This window comes from Rattus norvegicus, chromosome 4, assembly GCF_021556685.1.
Source record: "Rattus norvegicus strain SHRSP/BbbUtx chromosome 4, alternate assembly SHRSP_T2T, whole genome shotgun sequence".
In the NCBI taxonomy this organism is placed as follows: Eukaryota; Metazoa; Chordata; class Mammalia; order Rodentia; family Muridae; genus Rattus; species Rattus norvegicus.
In genome coordinates this window covers 69,174,834-69,191,436 of record NC_141537.1, presented here as the reverse complement: position 1 = coordinate 69,191,436, position 16,603 = coordinate 69,174,834, and the positions used below count along the sequence as shown (strand labels likewise).

Below are 16,603 nucleotides of genomic sequence, written 5' to 3'. Positions count from 1 at the left end.
TTAAAAAGTGTATCTTTCTACCTCAAGGATCCAGATTAGACTGTGTCTTCCCACTTCAGATAGTTTAATTTAGAAAAACAATCCCTCACAGGTTCATTCCAGATATAGTCAAGTTGATAACCAAAAATAGCCATCGTATCAGTTATGTTCAATATCACAGTATTTGATTTATTACTTGTTAGAGCAATTTAAAAAGTGATGGCATTTCTTTTTCCTGGCTAGCTCTCAAATAAATACTAGACTGTAAGATTTATTTAATCAAGCTTTACAGTCCAATAGCTGAGTATTTATTAATCTATTTTAATCCTCTAATCTGGCTACCTTCCTGCCAAAATCCCCAAGACACTTGTGTTTTAGTTTCAATCTGGCTCTCTCTGCTTCAGGTGTGTTCCCATGGTGTCTCAACTCTCCTCAAGGCTGAATCCTCCTTTCTTCTCTTTTTCTTCCCCTCACCTCTCTGGAATCAGAAATCCAGTTCTACTCTCTCCTCTGCTTAGCCATTGGCTAACCAGATTTTACTGACAAAGAAGAGAATAAATAGGAGCAATGTTTGCACAACATTGAGGCAGGAGATAACTTAGAACAAGCATTACAGTGCCATGTCTGGAATGCAGCCAGATACGGACGGGGGCAGAGAAGTCAGTATTTGAATAATATAAGGATAATCTTTATGCCATGCTCAATAACTTACATACAGTTACTAGTTCTATCCTAAAGCAAGTATGGGCATACCAAGAAATTTTGCAAAATTAATACATTACTCCGTTTAGAATACAAAGAGATAATTATTTATCACTGAACAGAAATAGTCACTTTGCTTCAAAAAATTTTAAATAGTGTAACCTAAAACTTAAGTCTAAATCATAGTAGTTTTCTGAAGAGTGTTAGAATTAATATTCTGTTTATTTTAAATTTTTAATTTTTTAATTTTAATTTTAAGAAAGTTTGTGGCGTGGTCAGTACAAATATATACCTCTGGGAGAAAGCCAATTAGGTGATAGTCAGGGTCCTTCATAGGTTAGTTATAAATTACCTACATCAAAGAAAGAGTCCACAGTATGCAGGTACAGTTTTATCAGTTTTCCAAAATGATGATAAGTGTGAATATATTGCTTTAAGTTGAGCAAAATCAGAACAGAGAATATATGTGTTACCTAACCTAGACTTGTGTAGGATGGGCCCATTCTTCTTTGGAAAGTCATTCTGAGAAAACATTATAATTGCTTCTGTGAAGCATTGAATTAAAATGTTGTACAGATAGGTATAATAATGAAATATTGCTCACAGTCATCAGGGGTAGGTAAGTCAAGTTCACCTCCAAATGGTATTAACACAGCATGTGGAGTTTGTGTTACAGGCCCTCTTCTTTTACCAGATTAAATGCAGGGTTTGTGTCTCCTTGTTTCTGAATCACTGTCCTTTGTAAACAGAGTTCTGGTTTGTTATCCAATTGATATTTCTGTCATAGTTTGTACTCAGTACATTTCAGGAGTGCTTTGTTGCCTCTCTACCAATGCTAGATCACATATTATATCAACTACACATCCAGTTACTTGAGGCTTTCTCAGGTTTAGTGCTAAACTCAAGGACACTGTCATCCTATGACTATAAGTAGCCTGACAGTTTTTATTTCTGAATACTTATTAACTAATAACATTTTTTTTATTTTTTTGCTAAGGAATTGTTGTTTATATTTTTATTTAGCTTTATAAAGCAAGAATAAGGTCAGCTTTGACAAAAACTGATTAATTCTCGAAAACCAGTGAAACACAACTTCCCTCATGTCCAGTTCCATTAATTGTAATTGGGCGTTTGCCCATTTCTTTTAGAGAATAACATTTATGTCCTGTTCATTTTAAACAGACTCATGTAGTTAATATGAATCCCCCAAAGTAAATTTTTCCTATCTTTACCTCATGAGCTTCATATTCCAATGACATGCTTTATTTAGAGTTTTGTCACTCTTAAGCTTTGCTCGCCAAACATTTTTTTCTGCCCTTTTCTATTAACTTTTTGATTATACGTATTTAAAATGACTATGCATGTGTGTGTGCACTCATGTGCATGCTAAGGCACCTTTGTCGACGTCAGAAGACAGCTTTGGGGAATAAGGTCTCCTTCTACCATCTGGGCTCCAGGGGGAAATTCCCAGGTTATCAGGCTTAGTAGCAAGTACCCTTTTATCCACTGAGTGATCTTAACCAGCCCCTCCTTATATATTTTCTTACCATTCTTTTATAATTTCCCTTGTTATCTCAACATTGTCATTCTGGTCTAATAATGACATAAACAGTGCTGGTTAACCCTTATAATATGGGGTAAAATGATGACCAGTATGTGAGGAGAACTTGGTCCATGTTGACTTTCCACGGCCAGTTGAAGCTTGGGCTGAGCCTTACTGTCTCCTCCCCCGAGAAGTGCTCACTTCCCTGCTGATGAGACTCTTCTGAGGGGCCACAGTCTTTATAGGAGTTTAAAATCTAGCCTCAAATTTCTAGGTTCTTCATGCCAGGTCCTTTAGGTCAGCACTCATAGATTCTACTATCTATAGCAAAATAAGTCATTCTGTAACCTATTAAAGTATTTTAATCAGAGTAATTTTTGAGCTGGGAAGATAGCTCAGTGACTAAAGTGCTTATCATGCAAGCTTGAAGACTTGAGTTTGGATCCCCATTGCCCACCTAAAAAGTTGAGTGGTGACTGTCGTTGAAACCCATTACTCCAGTGTTGCAGGATATTTGATCGAATTTTGAACCCCCAAATTGTGTTATTTACTGGAGGAAAAACAACAACAACAACAACAACAACAAAAAAAAAAAACCTGTTTCTAGATGTGTTGTGGCTCAGCCCTTAGCATACACCTTTGATCCCTCTGGCTGGAATACAGACACTCCCTTACTGCATACCTTTAATCCCACACAATGAAGGTAAGGTTTGTAGAAGGAAGCACCCATGTTTTAAAGTGATATCTAAGTGGTAGACAAAATGACAAATCAGAGAAAGACGTGATAGAATAGAGTATGCCCAACTTGAGGTATTCATGCCCAGAGTCCCGGCGGTTTCTTGCTTCAACTGTGCTTGAACAGAACTGGGTGCTCAGCCCCTCTGACCCCAGCTGGCCTCTTTGAGCCTGAGCCCTTTACAACTTTGTTGCTCTGCTGTACCTCGCCTGGCTGCTGCCATGACCACCACTTCTCCCGAACTACCAGCAGGATTGCCATCAACCGTCAGATCAACTTAGAGTTGTGTGCTTCCTATGTCTGTCTCTACATCTGGCTATTTTGACCAGGATGATGCAGCTCTGAAGAACTCTGCCAAATACTTTCTCCACCAATCTCATGAGGAGAGAGAACCTGATAAGAAACTGATAAAGCTGCAGAACCAATGAGGTGGCCGAATCTTCCTGCAGGATATAAAGAAACCAGACCATGATGCCTGGTAGAGCAGGCTGAATGCAATAGGGTATGCACTGCACTTGGAAAGAGTGAATCAGGCACAACTGGAACTTCACAAACTGACTACTGACAAGAATGATCCCCACTTATGTGACTTCATTGAGACACATTACCTGAATGAGCAGGTGAAATCCATTAAAGAACAGGGTGACCTCATGATCAACTTAGGCAAGATGGGAGCCCCTGGATCTGGCATGGCAGAATATCTCTTTGACAAGCACACCCTGAGACACAGTGATGAGAGCTAAGCTGGCTTCCCCAAAGCCATGTGACTTTTCTGGTCACTCAGGCAGTGCATATATGTTGGGCTGCCTTTAACTTTTCTATAAGTTGCACCAAAATACCCATTTAAGTTCTTTAATTTGTACTGTTTCTTCAAATAAAGAATTTTGATATCTTCCCCCAACCCACAAAAGAAGAATATGTCCAACTCACAGGGAAAAAAAGGAAAAGAGGCTGTTTAAGAGAGCAGCACAGAGAGAAAAAAAAAAAAAAAAAAAAGGGAAGGAGTCAGTTTTACCAGGACAGTTGTAAAGAAGTAAGTTGCAGAGAGAGAACAAGCTTGACCAGGTTGACAGAATGAGCCAGAGAATGAGAGACAGAAAATTAGAACATTTTGCCAAAGTTAGTATGAGTTCAAGCGAGCAGTTCAGGAGAGGCTGAGAAAGAAGCCAGATTGAATCAGTCAAATTGGAGAAGTTTTGAGCAAGAACAGCTGAGTTGTACCAGTCAGCCAGAGTTCTGAAAGAACCAGGAAAGAGTGAGCTGATTCAGCAGTACATCTCAGAAGCTGAAAGCATTCTAGGCCTGGGTAAGATTGTATCGAGGCTAGAAGCTTCCACGGCAAGGCCTGGGTTAGCAGACAGAGGAAGTAAGTCTCAGAAACAATTTCTTCAGGGCATAAGAGGTATTTTTTTTTTTTTTTTTTTTTGGTTCTTTTTTTCGGAGCTGGGGACCGAACCCAGGGCCTTGCGCTTCCTAGGTAAGCGCTCTACCACTGAGCTAAATCCCCAGCCCCAAGAGGTATTTTTATACCCCAGTCCTGGGAGGACAGGGTAAGATTTTTGGAGTTTGTTGGCTAGCAGTCTAACGGATTGTAAATTCAGCTTCAGCGAAGAGACTGTCTCAAAAAGTAAGGTAGAGATGAAGCACTTGATACCAGTGTCTGGCTCCCCAGGGCACCACACAACCACAATACCCCACATTTTTTTAGTTATTTTAAATATTTGCTGCAGTGTTAAATATTATCTGGTTCTCTTTTTTTGTCTCTGGTGTTAATAATTAGACATGAAAAACATTTTGAAATATGAAAGATAATTGGCACCATATAGATTATCTTCCAAAACTTTGGAGATAATATTTGATATTATAAAAATTTCAATCAATACTGGTATTAAGTAGTAATTCTATCTTTAGGGTCCTAAAATATACAGATATATTCTCAAAACTATTTGTAACTTCCAAACTACCTTCTTCAAATTTTTACTTGAGTGACTTTAGGTTATGAAAAATAGTATATAGGAAACATAGCATGTTTTATTCAGCCAGTCCCCACCTGAAGCATTTTAGTTGCATATATAATTTTGAAGGAATTAACCACAGGTAATCTCCAGCCATTTGTAGAATCCTCTGGAGTTTTCTGGATCAGAATCATTGTTCTTACCATTGATAGTCCCTGGAAGTTCTGCTTTTGAGCAAAACTTTGTCAGTACCAGTTGTAGGGATGTTTTTTAAACTAATGCTTTTTGTAAAGCTATTACTACTGTAATTTTGTTTCTTTAAAGCTTATCATTTTAAGTACAACAATCTTATAACTTTCATTTTAAATATTATTATTAATATAATTGCTCTAAATCTTATCTTCCCAATGACTTGGTTTTTCCAGGCCCCAAATCCTCACCAGTCCATCTCCTTCAAAATCCATTCCAATTCCACAGCCCTTCCGGCCAGCAGATGAAGATCATCGCAATCAGTTTGGGCAACGAGACCGCTCCTCCTCCGCTCCCAATGTTCATATAAACACAATCGAACCTGTCAATATTGATGTAAGTACTGGCGGTGCTAGCACTAAGCAATCTGAGTGTGCTCCCCTGGTTTCCTGTTAGACTTTCAATACAGATGGGAAGTAGATGCCACTTTTCACTTATCATGGAAGTGCTAGGCTCCTACATTACGGATCCAGATGCCCAAGCATCTTCTCTGGTAATATTAAGTACTTTACTATTGTCAAGTTGCAATTATTCTCACTTTTTTCTATGACACTATCTCTGAAAACATTTTAAATTAAAATGGGAATTTTACGAGTTCTCTTAAGATTTTTGTTCAATTTATCTGTTATGAAAATGACATGAATTTGGCATTAGAACCAACAAAGAGTTCTGGATTTATATTTTTTAAAATCTTACAGTTGGAACTATAACTTAAATTTTATTAACTTTTAAAATGCTTTATTATAAATTTTATTTAATTACCAAGATAAATCATGAATAAAGGATTTTAAAATCAGCCTTTCTTCCTACTTTTATTGTTTCCCCCTGTGTTTCGGAGAGTAAGTTCATATAAGTAGCTTTTTCCTAGTACCATTTTTAACTAAGGCTTTTCTCTCTATGTAGACCTGAACACACAGAAAGAGAAGTGGGAAAGGGAGCTGTGGGAGTAGGGAGCTTGGAAAGTCGGAGTCGCACAGTATCTGTAGGTTAGGTGTGTTCTCGATGTGCCCCAGCTTGGAGCCTTCATCTTTATTTGAAAACAAATAGTCTGTTAAACTGTTTCCCCTTGTCTCTGCTATGCCTCCTCCTAGTTTCTTGGGCCTGGCTATTTGAAGAATCACTTTATGCCTTACTCTTTTACCCTTTTCATAACTGCCGAAACTGTTTTCCTTTCCCCTTTACGTCTAGACTCTTCTAACTTATTGACATAACCATTTGCCTCCATATTCATTCATATGAACAACTTAATGAATTTATTCCTACCATTAATTTTTCTTTAACCATTTCCACCCTGGTAATCTCACCAGGATAATTTTTATAATACTCTTATCATCTATTCTCTTGTTTGAAAGCTTTTAATGACTTAAAGTTTTTATTCATGCTCAGTCATTTCTTACCTTATTATCTGAGTACATGTCTGAATGACCAAGATAACTCTTAAAAAAGTATTTAGTTGGGGCTTGCTTATAGTTTCAGAGGTTTAGTCCATTTTTATCATCGTGGGGAGCATGGCGACATGCAATAGTTAAGAGCTTTACATCTTGATCTGCAGACAGGGCAGGGAGGGTGTTGTTCTGGTGTGTGCTTTTGAAACTTCAGAGCCTACCTCCAACAAGGCTACTTCCTGGAGAATAAATCTCCAGATACTGTGAGCCTGTGGGGACCATCCTTCCTCAAACCACCACATTAAAACAAGTCTCCAAATACTGTGAGCCTATGGGGACCATCCTTCCTCAAACCACCACATTAAAACAAGTCTCCAAATATTGTGAGCCTATGGGAACCATCCTTCCTCAAACCACCACATTAAAACAAGTCTCCAAATATTGTGAGCCTATGGGAACCATCCTTCCTCAAACCACCACATTAAAACAAGTCTCCAAATACTGTGAGCCTATGGGGACCATCCTTCCTCAAACCACCACATTAAAACAAGTCTCCAAATATTGTGAGCCTATGGGGACCATCCTTCCTCAAACCACCACATTAAAACAAATGGTAGCTAGAAGCGAACCATGCGCTTGTGGCGCACACCTTTAGTCTTGGCGCTGACCGCTAAAGGCACCAGAGGGGCAGAGCTGGAGACCAGCCTATGACACATGGTACCCTGGAGATGAAGGGACTATCAAGGAGAACGAATGAATTTAGAAATTACAGCTGATGGATGCTACTTGTGCAGATGTTCACAGATAACAAAGGTATTGCCAGAAGTTCTTTGGTTGTTTCTTCTGTGATGCTGAATCACAGGGATGACAGACAAGGGACTAGAAGAGGTTAGGGAACAGTTGAAATGGTTTTAAAATACTAGACTATCCTACTTAAACTAGATCGAGTAGATTGTTGAACAGGGAGCTTTAAGAACACATGACATTGAAAAGGGTAAATGTGTATTGGACCTCCAGTAGTTTCTAGGAGTGGGAAAGCCACATTCATCTGTAGGGGTGTGTGGGAGTTTCAGAGCTAGGATAGGAAACAGGAAAGGGGTTACAACTGTTCTCCTGTGGGGCCTTCTGTCTAGAAAGCCCCTTGATTTCTACATGCCTGTCTAGTCTTCACAGCCCTGACTCAGATTTCTTTAGCTGCTTCACCAATGCCAAATCCTAGTGTCATTTCTTTTGCACTGTAGTCACCAATTCTTATAGATCTGGAGGCTGGAAGCCCAGTGTCAGATTGCCAGATCATCATAGTCTTAATGTATGGCACTAAAAGTCTTGTCAATGCCATCACTTTTTATTATAATGAACTGGTGTATCTCTCTTTTATTCCTACTTTTCATGTGCCTACATCTCACAGTGTTTGTAAGCTCTGAAACCACAGAAAGGTAGTGAAACCATTAAGACTTTTGTATATTTCATGAAAAACATTCTATTAAATAGGTTTTTGAATGTTAAAAAAAAGAGACTTTTGTATATTGAAGGGTCTATGTAGTACATTGAATATGGTAGACATACACAGTAAAGAATTCACTCATTTTAATAAGCAAAATGGTGCCTATTTGCAATTAATCTTTTCAGAGACATTTGTGGCCTTTCAATCCCTGACACTTAGGTTAACTGAGTAAAGTAATCCAGGTTCTGTAGACTAGGATCCAATTTCATTGTATATGGAATTTCCCCTACTACCAACATTACTGTAAAAGCTGTATTTTAAATAAGAAAGACCACTTTAAACAAAATCCTTATTTGAGCTGTTTTGATCTCCCCTCCTTTTTAATGTTTCTTGTACATCCAGATTTTTATGATAGTATTCAGTGTGCTTAATTTTGTATTTTTTATTATATGTAAACATGTTCCATGTTTTAAGTTTCATAGTTGTTTGGTAACTGTGCACTACTTCATTAAATTGATACACCATAGCCATAATATGACTAAATGCCTATCAGAGGGAAATAATTATTTCTGACTTTTGGTGTGATGGATAATGCTGCACTAAACATCTTTGTGCATATCATTTTTTCTTCTGAATTATTTCCTTAGGAAAAATTCCCAGAAGTGGAATTACAGGATCAAAGGGTATGAACATTTTTATGGCTCTTAATATGTGCCAGTAGAATCTTCTTTAAGGATTTATGAAGTCACTGAGTGGCCTGGAATGGATTTCAGCATTTGACCAGGACTAATAATCCTTTCACGTAGGTCAGGGTGGCAAGTGCTTCAAACGTTAGTGTTTGTCATGTACACTAGCTAATTTAATAGTCTTTGCTTTGTGAAATAATTATAAGACAGGTATTGTTTTGAATTAACCCTTCTGCTTATGCATAGTAGAAAATGTGTTGTTGTTGTTGTTATTACTTTTTTACCATGTGCTTTGAATAAACATATTTACTATTTGTTTGTAGGATTTGATTAGAGACCAGGGGTTTCGTGGGGATGGAGGTAAGTAGTGATTTTAGGGTTTTATTTTGTTTTGTTTTTGTTGTTGTTTTAAGGCAAAAATGCAATTGCTTTGCTGCTTGTCTCCTTTATGGTTGCTTTTTTTTTTTTTTTCCTGAAACAGACACAGAGAAAAATGTGTAGAGAAAACCAAATGGGTTTTGGTTTTTTGGCTTTTTTGTTTGTTTGTTTGTTTGTTTTTAATAGTAGTTATTTACTAGTAGCAGAATTTAAAATTATCCATAACAAGGAGAGAACGTGAGAAGACATAGAAGAAAGTCTTAAATGCACCCCTTCCAATCTTAGGTACGGCACAAGGAGGACCCTTAGTTGTTGTATCCACTTTTTAATTTCTGCTGCCTCCAAAGCTGGAGTCACTACGTTTCTCTTGGCCCACACCAAGTAGAGAGAGCTCAGAGTCAAATGGAATCATTGTCAGTCATTCTTTGGGGTGGCTGGCCATATCTCCTCAACTGTCAGACTCTATCAACATTTCCCATCCCCTGTCTAGATCTATTTGAAAGATACATTTATTTTATGGAATGGACCCATAATGGAAAAATTTAGTTACCCCTTATTGGTATAGTAAATAAAATATACAAATGAGAAATTATATTAATGGAGAATTTTAGTTGTCCCCTTATTGGAAATTATATTAAGATTTCTTACAGATTTTCCATCTAGCTTTCCCTCTAGCAAAGATAGTATTGTTTTAAGAAAATGTTTTTGAGCCAAATGTGATAACATATGCCTATGATCCTAGCTGAGGCAGGAAGAACATGAGTTTGAGGCTAGCCCAGTCTGCATAGCATGGCTCTCTCAAAAAACAAAACAAGCAGACTCTAATAATTTACCACATATGTTTTCTAAAAGATGGCATTTGAGACTGTCTTCGCGTTTTCTTTCAAGAGCTCCACTGTGCTTACCTTCTCAGCTGCCTTCTGTCTTACAAGGAAGACTGTGTTAGCTGCACATCATGCCTAGAGCTGGGCTCTTCACTGTGGCCTTCTGTCTCTTCAAAATAGGGCCAAGCCCAGACTCAATAGTTATACTGAGTAAACATTGTAAACCATATTGTTATGGTTCTGTACTCCTGAGAAGATACCAGATAACAAGCCTAAATTATGTACTTAATGCTGACTTACCACACAGTTACTCAAGAGTATGTGTTGTTTGTTACTCCGTGAGCCTGCCAATTAATGTTGCTGCCAGTTTGACTTCATATGTCTTAGTAGCTGTGGCTGCTGATAATTTTGCCCAATACATCCAGCATTTAAATGTTTCCATCATGTTAGCATCACAGTTAACCGTAGTAAACAGCCTGCTTAGCACCTAAAGTCAAGTGGCATTTCTTATCCTTGTTATGAGTCACTTTGAACAAATTCATTGGGGTTTTTGTGAAAATATAAGCAGATTTTTAAAATATCATCCATAATTATTTTATGAAGCAGGCTTTAGTTCATCTAATTTATTCCCCATGACTTCTTTCATTTCTTCTGTGTGTCTGTCTTCCTGTGTTTGCCTGCCCCTCTCTTTCTCTTCTAACAGCCCCTTTGAACCAGCTGATGCGCTGTCTTCGGAAATACCAATCCCGGACTCCCAGCCCCCTCCTCCATTCTGTCCCCAGTGAAATAGTGTTTGATTTTGAGCCTGGCCCAGTGTTCAGAGGTAGTTGGGCTCTTCTTTCTTGTTCTCACCCAAGCAAACTAAATATAAGATACAGACTCTGTGTGTGCCTCACCTCACAGCGTGTGTTTGTAAGTGTGAGAGTGTTAAGTACTAAATTTCTGCTTGGCCTGGCTGGAATGCTCTGAATGTGCTTCTCACATCCTCACTACTGCAAGCTTCCTGTATGCTGTCTATTACAAACTTTTAAAAGCAAGAAATTTCTGAGTTGGGATTTCCATCTTGCTCATTTTTGTCTTAGTTCTGCTTGGTCTGGATAACTTCTTAAATTCTGGGAGACACAGGCAGGACTCTTTCTATTTTAGTGCATTGGATGATAATTTGCAATTAACTAATATTAATACTATTTAAGAAAATAAAAATGTATGTGGAAACCCCTATGAAAAAGCTTTACATTGGGCATATGACTCACATCTGTAACCTCAGCACTTGAGATACAGAGGCAGGAGGAAAATCACTGCAGGTTTGAGGCCAAAAAGTTCTTATGAGACTTTTGACAGTGTTTTCAAATTTAGTAATATTAGTAATTAATCTATAAACATGAGTTCAAGAAAACTGAATGTATATGTTTACTTATGTCCCTCACATAAGGAAAGTTAACAATATAATTATCCCATATTTTGCCATGTCATATTTTAATTTACTGTCAAATTGACTTAAATTTTAAGATAAAATTGTATATCTTTAAAAACTGTTATAAAGTTGTTTTACTGCTTTGATGCACTTAGTGACCTAGGTTTATGTAATCATGGTGCTTTAGCGTTTTCCACCAGGCCGGCCTTAACTATAGTGGAAGTCATTCCATACTTAGGGATATAATTAAACTGAATAACCCAATGAACGAGGACTGTGCCCGAGGTTGTTGCTGCTTCACAATGTGGGAAGTTATCAATGACCAGGATAGAATGTATTGTGCTCTAGTTCAAAGAAATTCCAGGCACCATTTTCTTTTAGAAAATTGCATGTGCAATCATAGAACTTCCATATGGTGCTATATAACATGATGTAGTGGCTATAAAACATCTGTCCAGATTTAACATTTAAATGTGATTGTATCCTTGCCATTTGAAAGAGCCTCTTTTTTTACCCTTGAGAATAGTATTTTTTGGAAGTTTTTCTCAGCTATATATGAAAATCCTACCTAGAACTCTCAGGCCTGTTCACTGTACACTTCTCTGTCCCAGCTACTTCACATAGTGCTATGAGTAGCTGGAAGTTTGCATATTAGAAACCTGAGCCTACTTACAAGGTTCACTTGGCATATAACATACTAGAATATATCTGGAATATGGGTGCGATGCCATAGCAGTTACCTGTTCACCCTTGCAATACCAAGTTTTCAGAAAGCCTTTAGTGGGACTGGGGTGTTAGTTTACAAGCACTGGCTGCTTCTCCAGAGGACTCAGGTTCCCTTCCCAGCACCCACATGGCAGCTCACCACTGTCTGTAACTGTGGCTTCAGAAGTTCTGACACCTTCACACAGATACACATGCAGGCCAAACACCAATGCACATAAATAAAAATAATAATTTTTCAATAAGAAAGCCTACTTGGCTTTGTTTATATTAACTTTGCAATAAAGGTAACAAAGATAGAAAAAACCTCCAAGAACCACTCAAATAGTAGAGTTTGTAGTTTGGTATCATATATAAATATAAGGCTAATAGGAAAGAAATATTTAAAGGCCATTAAAATGTTTGAGTTTTAATGTTTAATGTTAATGTTTTAATGTTTTTGAAGTACTGAGGCTAGTGAAATAATACAAAATAAGTTTTATAGAAATATGCCTTGATTTTGTTGTTGGGTTTTGTTAGTTTTTCCTATGTTTTATCACATAGGGTCTTTGTATTACATGGCTCTGGCTATCCTGGAAGTCTATCTGTAGACAGGCTAGCCTCAAATGCAGAGATCCACCTGCCTCTGCCTCCCAAGTGCTAGGATTAAAGGTGTGTGGTACCATGCCTGTGCGTTGGTTTTGATGTTTTAATTTCTTATCAAAGGCACAGGAACTTGGGAGTGAATTTTAGAAATTGTGTCTTGGTTTAGAGATTGTATTTTTCTAGACTTATTTATTATTATCTATTTTAAGGGTCATTAAATTGGCCAAAAAAAAAACCTTAAAAAATTATTGTGCTCATTACATATCATGCCTCTTTTGGCCTACCCTTTGTTAAGGGCCAATATTTAAACATGCACTCCATTTTAAAGTAAGTCTAGATTTCCCCACTTTCTGCCCCTGTTATGTGGACATATTTGTTCCTTCTTAATGCTTACTCCTCCTTAATGTGGGTAATTTCCCCTTTTTTCTAATTTAGGGTCAACCACAGGCTTGTCGGCCACCCCACCTGCCTCATTACCTGGCTCACTCACTAACGTGAAAGCCTTACAGAAATCTCCAGGACCTCAGCGGGAAAGGAAGTCCTCCTCCTCCTCCTCCACGGAAGACAGAAGTCGGATGGTAAGGATCTGTGCTGTGACTGGACCATCTAAATGTAAGAGCCCTGTGGCGCGAGGTTCCTGCCGCATTTAAGGGTTAATAGGTCTTGCCTGAAGTGTATTCACACAAACCTGACCTTTGTTCTAGTTTCTTTCTTTCTTTCTTTTTTTTTTTTTTTTTTAAGATTTATTTATTTATATGTAAGTACACTGTAGCTGTCTTCAGACACTCCAGAAGAGGGCATCAGATCCCATTACAGTTGGTTGTGAGCCACCATGTGGATGCTGAGAATTGAACTCCGGACCTCTGGCAGAGCAGTCAGTGCTCTTAACTACTGAGGCATCTCTCCACCCCAATTATTTCTATTTTTAACTTTTTTTTTTTTTTCGGAGCTGGGGACCGAACCCAGGGCCTTGCGCTTCCTAGGTAAGCGCTCTACCACTGAGGTAAATCCCCAGCCCCTATTTTTAATTTTTTAATTAGTATTATTTTTGTGTTGATGGGTGTTTGACTGCATATATAAGTACAGCTTGCACATGCCCAGTGGTAAAGGAGGTCAGAAGAGTGTAATGGATCCCCTGGAACTAGAGTTATAGATGAGCTGTCATGGGTGCTGGGACCTGAACCTGGGTACTCTGCAAGAAAAACCACTAATCCTAACTTCTCAACTATTTCTCCAGCCCCAAATATTTCTGTTTTTAAGTAATTTTTCCACCCTTGAATTGGCTAATTTTAAATTTAGTCATGAGTATAACTATTACTTCTTCAACGTGGATATTTTATTGTTTTCTTTCTTTGTTTTTTTGGTTGGTTGGTTGGTTTTTTTGTTTGTTTGTTTTTTTAAGACTTTTCTCTGTTCCTAACTTCATGTCAGGCAGGTCAATATATTTAGCATGAAACATAAGGTTTTTTTCTCTTTTGTTTGCCTTGGCTTGACTTTTGTATTATATTTTTCAAGAAAACACTTGGTAGAAGAGATTCAAGTGATGATTGGGAGATTCCTGATGGACAGATTACAGTGGGACAGAGAATTGGATCTGGGTCCTTTGGAACTGTCTACAAGGGAAAGTGGCATGGTATGTATGTAATACAGTGTCAGTGGCTCACCTGGGACATGGTATGTATGTAATACATTGGTGTAGTGGGGATATGTTAAGAAATGTTTATTTAAAAAAAAAAAAAACAAAAGCTGGGCATAATGGTACATTCCTTAACCCTAGCATTCAAGAGGCAAAGGAGGCAAGTAGATCTCTTGAGTTCAAGACCAGCCTGGTCTACAGAGCAAGTTACAGACAGTACAGACAGGGCACACAGAAGTGTGTCTGGGGAGGAACAGCAGGCGTGATGACACACACTCCTATATTCCCAGCACTTAGGAGGTGTAAGCATGAGGATTAGGAATTCAAGAACATCCTTAGCTATGTAGAAAATAGAAAGTTCAAGGCCAACTTGAGTGACAGAGATTGTCTCAAAAACAGGTATAAAGTCAAAATATTCACTGTTTACATCGTTAAGCTGTTTTCATGAAATGCAGGAGTCCTCCAAAGGATTCTAACAAAAATGGTGGAACATGAAAACTGGCTTCAGAGTAACCAGGAGTGCTGTTAGTACTTTAGAGTAGTGATTCATAAAGATGAAGATTGTCGAGCAGTTAATCCCAAAGGAACTCTTTCTTTTAGAAATATTCCTTTTGATGATGTTATGGGTATTATAAATCACAAGTAAACATAAAAAGTATTCAGCCTCACTAGTTTTCTAAGAATTACAAACTCAAAAGATAGAAGTCATGACTTTCCTTGAACACAGATTTTTTTTTAATTGATCATGTGAAGGTTGTGATTATAATGCTCTTTATTTTGGGGAAATATGAAAGGTTGGCAGTATGTACACTGAGCCTAAGCAAGTAATTGGACAGCAATGAATAGGTCAATGTTTGGGAAAGCATACTCAGCAGAGGGATAGCAATAGTGGAATATGCATATATAGGCATATGTAAGCATGTATATTTCTGAATGCCATAGTTATGGGGACTTTTTAAGATTTATTTATACATGAGTGCTCTATTTGCATGTATACCTGCATGACAGAATACAGCATCAGATCCCATAATAGATGGTTGTCTTCCGGCATCTTCCACCATGTGAGTGCTGGGAATTGAACTCGAGACCTGGAAGAGCAGCCAGTTTTCTTAACTAAGCCATCTCTCCAGCTCCTATGGGGAATGTTTTTGTTTTCCTGAAACATTTAAGTAATAAGCACTGTTGGTGGTGTCTGATAAAATGAATACTATATTACTTTGATAGTTAAGAAAAGTCAATATTTATAGTGGTTGGTTATGTTAAAATTTATTAAAATGTTTATAAGTGTTCAGGTAATTAAAACTCACGAAGTGACTGAATACATTCGTGATTAATACTTGTAACGTTATTAGTCTTTTTTTTTTTTTTTTCTTTTTTCTGGAGCTGGGGACTGAACCCAGAGCCTTGCGCTTGCTAGGCAAGCGCTCTACCACTGAGCTAAATCCCCAACCCCCATTATTAGTCTTCTAGAAGCTCTCCATATGCCCTCTTCATTCACTCATCTTGCAAAGACAACTAACCTCCTGACTTCAGTAGAATATAACGTGTAACCTTTCTCTCAATATTTTAAGATCCATCAATGTTATTGGGTGTGTTCGTGTGTCATTCGTCCTCTGAATAGTATTCCATTGTGTGAGTGAAATGTGATTCCTTCCATCTATGAGATAATAACCATTTGGGGACTTACCACTTTGGTGCAATTCTGAATGATTCTGCTGTGCATATTTTTAGTATATGTCTTTTAAAGAACATATGTGTATATTTTTACTGGCTATATGCCTAAGAGAGAATTTTAGAACTACATCATATGCATACTTGCAATTTTATACATACTCCTATCAGTGCTGCCAAGTACTTAAGCCAGTTTACATATCCACTAGAAGTGTTTGAACTATGATTATAATTTTAATAATTTTCCAGTCCACATAAATAAGCCATAACTTTTGGGGAAAAGTAGCAAGTTTTTATTTTAAACCAAGTTGCATTGAACCTGTTGTCCATGGTTTTGAGCACTCACTTGGTAAGTAACACCTCAGTCAGAACTGTTAAATCATTAGGAGAATTCCCCAAGTACTTAGTTACCTAACCTGTATTCCCAGGAAGCAAAGGTCATTGTATTTTAGCATATATTTTCTTTTTCTTTTCTTCTTTTTTTAAAAATTTATTTATTTATTTATTTATTTATTTATTTATTTATTTATTTATTTATTTAGAGTGCACTGTAGCTGTCTTCAGACATATCAGAAAGGGCATCAGATCTCATTACAGATGGTTGTGAGCCACCATGTGGTTGCTGGGAATCGAACTCAGGACCTCTGGAAGAGCAGTCAGTTCTCTTAACCACTGAGCCATCTCTCCAGCCCT

General features: G+C 37.7%; 1 protein-coding gene and 1 pseudogene across 19 annotated transcripts in view; both read left to right on the top strand.

Moving 5' to 3' along the window:
• Positions 1-16,603, top strand: part of Braf (B-Raf proto-oncogene, serine/threonine kinase) — a 135,394-nt gene that overhangs the window by 74,323 nt on the left and 44,468 nt on the right. For 9 of the 19 annotated variants that reach the window (XM_087655566.1, XM_087655561.1, XM_087655560.1 and 6 more), the window contains 4 exon segments: positions 5,341-5,500; positions 9,003-9,039; positions 13,039-13,181; positions 14,119-14,236. In XM_087655566.1, coding sequence (XP_087511692.1) covers positions 5,341-5,500; positions 9,003-9,039; positions 13,039-13,181; positions 14,119-14,236 — 458 coding nt within the window. 19 annotated transcript variants of the gene reach the window in all.
• Fth1-ps1 (ferritin heavy chain 1, pseudogene 1) lies at positions 1,059-3,786 on the top strand (annotated as a pseudogene).